Source organism: Episyrphus balteatus, chromosome 1 (genome assembly GCF_945859705.1).
Source record: "Episyrphus balteatus chromosome 1, idEpiBalt1.1, whole genome shotgun sequence".
NCBI lineage: Eukaryota > Metazoa > Arthropoda > Insecta > Diptera > Syrphidae > Episyrphus > Episyrphus balteatus.
In genome coordinates this window covers 157,008,378-157,015,490 of record NC_079134.1, presented here as the reverse complement: position 1 = coordinate 157,015,490, position 7,113 = coordinate 157,008,378, and the positions used below count along the sequence as shown (strand labels likewise).

At 28.9% G+C, this 7,113-nt stretch overlaps 1 protein-coding gene across 1 annotated transcript; it reads right to left on the bottom strand.

The window, feature by feature from the left end:
* Positions 1–696: 696 nt before the first annotated feature.
* On the bottom strand, positions 697–6,834 carry LOC129918000 (lysosome membrane protein 2-like). Its single transcript, XM_055998289.1, has 5 exons — positions 6,450–6,834; positions 2,649–2,703; positions 1,588–2,583; positions 1,276–1,523; positions 697–1,209 (listed from the first exon to the last, which is right to left on the bottom strand). The coding sequence occupies exons 2-5, from the start codon at positions 2,677–2,679 to the stop codon at positions 937–939; spliced, it is 1,548 nt and encodes a 515-aa protein (XP_055854264.1). The 5' UTR covers positions 2,680–2,703; positions 6,450–6,834; the 3' UTR covers positions 697–936.
* Between the last annotated feature and the right edge of the window lie 279 nt (positions 6,835–7,113).

Genomic DNA, 7,113 nt, shown 5'->3' with positions numbered 1-7,113 from the left:
TAATGTCTTATAGGATCGAGTATGGCGCACTCTAGAAGTAAAAGCCGTAAACCTTTTTTTTTTTTTTTAATTTTTTCAATGTACAGCGGCTCTAAAATACTTTATCTCGTATTGCGGTATTGACTACCCAAAAAATAATAAAAATAAAACTTTGAAAAGTATAAAAAAATAAAATATAGCAGTTGTTATCCTGGCCATATACAGGGTGTCCCAAAAGTAATGGATCAAACGAAATATGCTGGATAGGCCAACTTAAGGGTTCTCAGAATTTGATAACTTTTTCATCTCAAATCCTTAAGGTTTTCGATATAATATAACTGCCAAAAATCCTTATTACATTACAGTATTTTCGCAAAAACTGCATTTAATCGAAAACCGTGTAAGGATTTGAAATGAACAAGTTGCCAAATTCTGAAAGCCCATAAGTTGGCTTATCAGCATAATTCGTTTGACCCATTACTTTTAGGATACCCTGTATAAATAATGACAAAATATGTGCTTAGTAATATGTTGCAGGTATTGCAAATTAGCATCTGTAAAATCTCACATTTTGAAATTTGAATGTTATTGTTATTGTCAAGGTATTAACTTTGAAAGAATATAAAAATATAAAACAATATTCTATTTTTTAATTACTTAAAATAGATTTGTATACAAAACTTTTATTATATATATATAAAAAAAAAAAAAAAAAACAAATAAATCTTACAACTCTCTGAGCATCTACTTAACTTTACTTACAATTACTTAAACTAAATATCTTAAAGCAATTTTTGTGACATTAAAAAAAAGCAAAATTAGCACAAAAACGTATGCTTAATATACACAGACTTGTTTTTTTTTTAACTTAAAAAGGTTTCTACAAAATCGAAACCATAAGTATCTTATCAATTCTATTTAAAGCTATTTTTGGGAACATCTTCAAACACATCAAAATTACATTTTGATAGCATTCTTCGGTAAAAATGACTTTGAGTCATCATAATATCTTGGATTAGTTGGAACTTCTGAAATAGTTTGTTGCAACTCAGTTTGCCCAAACCATAAAGCTTCCATTGGACTGATACCATATATTCGACAAATAATTGTTGTCAAACTTACAACCGTAGCAAGTAAGAATATTATTGTAGTAACTTTTTGAACATATGGTAAGTAGACAGCAGTCAATTTGAGTAAAAACATTGAATGTGATGGCAAATCATCTAGATCCTGAAAAATATGTTAAAAATTCCTCTAAGTTTGGGTTTGAGATATAAAAATGATGTTAAAACTTACATATTCATACCAAAAGATCGGTACAACCATTCCGTTGAACCGTCTGATTTTTTCGCTAAAACCACTTAACTGAGGCACCGGAATACTTTGCTGAAATCTGTATTTCACTTCGAAGGAAACTCCAGTTTTTGGCTCAATCCAAACGTAAGTTTGATGATCAACTGGATTTGGTGACAAACCTTCAAAGTGCTCCTCGTAGTTGTATGTCGATCCGAAAAAGTGAGGTTGTGAGTAAGCCGAAGGGACATCTGAGGGAATTTTTAAAAACTATGAAAAAATGAAGACAAAATATGGACAAACTTTTGAACTTACCAAATCGACAACTGGAAACATCAAAAATTCCGCTTGGTAGCGGAACACCCATGGAATCTTTCAGACAACTAGCTTCGCTATCCTTGCCAATAACGAACTTGTAACCATTTAGACCACTTTTAGAAACATCGTGCTCATAAACCAGCGGCAATGTTCGACACGAATCTGCAGCAATAATAGAAAGCTGATCTTCACGCTTCAAATAAGGTGGAAATAGGGCATTTTCGAAAGCATTATCAACATGAATGGGACAAACTTCAGGATCCAATTGGATCTTATCAAGTTGTTTCTCAAAAACAGTAAGATTGTTTAATGAACGGACTTTGAAGAAGTTTTCCATTCCATGTTGCATGCCAATATTAACAGTGTAAACTTCTGGTTTTTCGTCTCGAAAAGCATTGTGAAGTGTACCAAGATTATCAACCGATACTGGCCACCATGCTTTAATCTCATCAACCATTGGAGTAGTGTAATTCCATAAGATTTCATGGACCGTGTGATGGACAAAGATCGGTTCATGTTTTGCATAAACATTAAAAAGATTTCTTGTCAAAAAGAACCAATCATGTATTTTTGCAGCAATACTCAATAGAACCACATTTGGAACATAGATTTTTTGATCCATTATTCCCGGAGGACTGTTCTTTTCATCGAATACAAATTCCTTACGACGAAGTTTACGGAATGTTAAAGTTGATTCATTTTCGTTATCTGTTATATTAGCGTTGCCAATTTTTATCCGATAGACTATTGGACCTATTTGTTGAAGATGAAGTTTTTTATCGGTGCCATTGAGAAAAGCTTCTGTGTTGGTAACATTGAAAACATAACAACGAAGTGAACCATCAGGTGGTTCTTCCCATGCGCTGCGAGATAGAAAACCTTTACGGAAGCGAACGTGTTCTTTTATTGCTTCATGCTGATAGTCTATTATAAGTGATATGAGGAATAGAGAGGAACTTATGATGGCCCAAATTAGAGGACATAGTATTTGACCTAAAAAAAAATCAAAGTTATAATTAAAAATATTTCGTAAAAATGTATGAAAAAATTCTACTAACGTTTCGCTTTTGAGTTCTTTGTGAAGTCCATTAATCGAAGTCCAAGAAAAAGTATCTAAAAAATGATATACTTGGTTATAAAAATGAAGTTAAAGATTAAATTTAATTATGGTTTCAAAATAATAAGGTAAGCAAAATTAATTCGTAGCTCCCAATTAAGTCACATTAATGTTTGCTTCTATCTCAAGCTTGAATTATAACCACTGAAACCCATATATTAGCTTTGTTTTTGAAATTTTTGAAAATCGGTCCATTTAAGGATCAGAATTATCTAATTTTTTTCTTGCACTGCAATGTTACCCGAGATGTTTATAAGTGAAAATTATTGGAAGCCAAATATGTATTTAAAATTTCGTCACCTGAATGAAAGAGCCAGCTAACTCTATAATTTAAATACTTTTGTTATACACTGAGGGAAAAATCGCAACGTAAAATGTAATATGTTCATTTTTGATTTAACGTTGAAAAAACTAACACGAAACATCTTTAAATTAAAATTGAAACAACGCACATAGGAGTACATTTCGATCAAAAACCTGGACAAAATTATTTTTTTTAAGTAAAACAATTTATTTTTGCTAGAAATTATTATTATTTATGCAATGAAAGGCGATTTTAAGTAATTAAGTTGAAAACTTTAAAAACGCTCGCGATAAGAAAAACTAAAAAAAAAAAAATAGTATGAAATTTCATACACCCAAAAGGGGGAAAATTTAAATATCTAAAATATCAGAGCTTCTAAAAAGGAACCATTGTAATTTTTAGGCTAAGTGAATCCAAATGCATGAAGTTCAATAAAAAATTTCTGGAAAATGTTAACAACCAGGAAGAAAAACACGTAGGGCGTATGGGTGATTTTTACTGAAAGTGAAAATTTCATTCGGAAATTATTTTGTTAATCGCAAAAATTCGCACCCAAATTTTTGATATTAAATTAAAAGAATAGTCAAAGTTATTATAAATCTATGTATCGAAGCAGAATAGTAGGGTATACTGTAACAAAGCTATTAGACTTAAAAAAAAAGGAATAAAAATATCTATATGTGGCAGACTCTTTTCCCACTGTCATTTAATTGAACAAAAAACATTTAATACTTCCATTACTACTCTTTAATTTATTATTCAATACCTGCAATTGTATTTTTCATTTGCAAATTTTATGTTTAAAAGCACACTCGCTCACAATCAATCTCCTAACAACACTCACCAAATCACCACAAATTAAAAAAAAAAAAAACAGAAAATAAAAAGTTGACTTTGAACTTGTTTTGTCACACCAAACACTTTACCACAAAAAAAAAAAGAAGTGCATAATATGAGCCCATGTATATTTACCATCCGCTTTGTAATAAATTTAATTAAAAATTTTGATTTATTAGAAAATCGACTTTTGTCCAGCTTTTCGACCAGAATACTCCTATGTGCAACGTAAGAAATTTTTTTATTTTTGTCGGACTTCAGGTTTTGTTACATTTTATCACCCTTATTTCCAACAGTGAGATAGCACATTGGTAAAACATTCGTCTAGAGATCCAAGAGTTGTAGGTTCGATTCCCAGTGTTTGCCAATTTTTTTCTTTTTTTTTTTTAATAAATCGTTGCTTTTTTTTTCAAAGATGAAATAACTTTGATTCAAAGATGTTTTCTAACGGCAAACCACTTTAAACTAACGATTTTCTACTTTGATTTTAAAATTTTCGTCTACAATGCAAAATCATTCCGAAAAATAGTTGAATCGTTGATTTTAAGTTGTTTTTTCTCTCAGTGTAGTTGGTAAAATAAACTGTTTTAATAAATGAGGAATCAAGGAAATGCACCGGGTCACACCTAATCGATTGCTAGCCGCAATATCAGAAAAAAATGAGATCCGATCTTGTCAGTCGGTTACGACAAACTCTATCAGCCCAGTGGCTAGCAAAGTTCAACATTGGTATAAAATATTATTTGCAACAAAGAAGCGGAAACTACGGTTGGCGCCAGCTCTAGTTGCTGACCCGTGCATTAGGTGAATATAGGAAAATGAATTTATAAAGAATTATACATAATTAATTATTATTTAAATTAAAATGTTTGCTAAGGCTCTCACACATATAACAAAAATGTAGGCTCTATGGTTTAAAATAGGAGCAATTACTCGAGTTGTTTAAATTCGAAAGGCAATACCTACATAAAAAAAAGGAATGAAGTTTAACTAAAATTGTTTTTATAACCCCAATTAATTTAATTGTAACTTATTGATAAGTAGGTATAAGCTTTTTTTTTCCACCTTTAAGTAATGTTTAAATAGAAATATAAGTAAGAGAAATGGTACACTTTCTATACAGTACACACAAGCTTCATATTTAGATTATGAATAAATTAAGCTTTGAAATTTCAAAGCTATAAATTATTTAGAAATTTCAAAGCTTATGAATAAAACTTTTAATAAAGGAAATCTGATCGACATTTTATTTTAAACCCACCAAATGAGTTCATACAATTTTAGATTATGACAAAACTGTAGATAAGTGAAAGTGGGGATCCCAAAGTGATTGTGCCCAAAGTTTAGGCTACATAGAAAAAAATAAGGCAGGGATAACACTATCCTACTAGTATAATTTAACTTTATTTCTGGTACACATATTTAATTTATTCCGACTAAATATACTAGAAGTAAAGTTAACCCTGGCGCTATGTAGGTACTTTCTTAATTTTGGAAAACAAGGCATTAAAGAAGATTTAAAAAACAAAAAAAAATAACTCGAATTAGGTATAGTATAAAATTAATAGTGTATTGAAAATTAATTGTTCAAGAACAAGGTACACCTGTTCAACCATTGCAAGGTCAAGAAAAATAGCATCAGTTCCGATTATTTTTTTTCTATAATAAACAAAGTTTTAGATTTTCAAAATAATTTTAGTTTAGTCCTTAGTTTGATTCAATGTCAATCCAAAATAGAATAAAAGAAAATAAAAGTTTTAGTCTGACTAAGAAACAAACATAAAACAACGACCTAAATTACAATTTCTTAAATTTAGAAATTATAAGATCGAATAATTTTGTTTATTTACTAAAGAATAAAATTTATTTCATTCAATTATCTTTACAAATGTGAAAGTTATCTACCAATTTATAAACGTTGAGCCATTTATGTGGTGGTCCCAATCAGCCTTAAATAATGCTTGGAATTGCTTAAAATTTCCATCTTAATTTTTAAATTTAAAAAAAAACATTATTCGCCTTACAAAAAGGTATTGCAAATTTTTGAAAATGTAACCGTTTATTTTTTAACATATATTTCCTAGCTAAGTTAAATTTTTAGAAAATTGCAACTCCCGGCTGATTTAATACCTACACGCTCTAGCTTTTTGGTACATTGCTGGTGAATCACCCTGTAGGTAATAAACATTCCGAATGCCATCGAAATAGATAATAAATCCATCAAACATTTTTGTTTTTTTTTTTTTTATGAGAAAAGAGGTCTTCAAAAATGTATGTATTGTAAAAAAAAAACTCATAAAAAATATTCATTATATTCCATAGTTGAAGGAATATTGCTGATAACATTAGAATTCACAAGAAAGGCTGATCAATATGACACAATTATAAAAAAAAAAAAAACATACATAGGCCAAAAACCACGCGCCTGAAAAATTATGTGGCGCAATTTTTTAAAAGCTTTTTTTAAAACTACTACTAAATATACATTATTTCTGAAGCTTTGTGTTTTTGAAAAAAAAAAATTCTATTAAATCGTTTGATACAATGTCAAATTAGAATCATTACAGTACAAAAAAATGATGATTTTAAATCTTTGCTTACCTGTAATTTGGTTGTTGTAAATGTTTGTTTGATATTGATTTTTTTTTTAAAAGATGATCACTTTTTCCAAACTTGTTTGTAAAACTAAACACTTGATTTATTGAATGAATTGCATGGTAATAGTTTTTGTTTTTTTTTTCAATTATATTTTGACACTTAAAACGGATTTAGTTATTTAGGTATTTAATTATTTTCTAAGTTAAACTCAGAGATTTAAATATTTTGAATTAAGTTTTATTTTTTTTTTAATTTAGTTTTGAATTTAGTTTTAATTTTTATGTTATTTCACTACAAATTCACGTTTTTTTTTCTGTTCAAGCTTAAAATAATAATTTTATTAATATTTTTTTTTTTCAAATCATTTGGGAAATAACACATAAATTCACGACCGGAGTCTTTTTTAAACTAAACAAATCTAGCATGATCATATACCAAATCTTACTTTATATTGAAGTATTTTTTCATATAGAAACAACAAAAAAAAAAAAAAATCTTCCCTATAGAGAGATCAAAGACCAAGAAATGATAAAGACTAGCCGGCAAGCATTTAATGGCTAATCTACAGACATAAGACAAATATAAAACTGAAAGAAATGAAACAAATAAAAAGAAAAAAATACCTACTTATGGAACAAGCACTACTCTACTCTCTAACCATTGCTAT

What these genes read in the sequence shown, in the direction of transcription:
- LOC129918000 (XM_055998289.1), bottom strand. Translation starts at nt 2,679, where the DNA reads ATGGACTTCACAAAGAACTCAAAAGCGAAAC. An exon ending in AAAGAACTCAAAAGCGAAAC is followed by an intron (nt 2,584 to 2,648) that starts GTTAGTAGAATT and finishes ATTTTTTTTTAG; the next exon opens with GTCAAATACTATGTCCTCTA. An exon ending in TGTTTCCAGTTGTCGATTTG is followed by an intron (nt 1,524 to 1,587) that starts GTAAGTTCAAAA and finishes AAATTCCCTCAG; the next exon opens with ATGTCCCTTCGGCTTACTCA.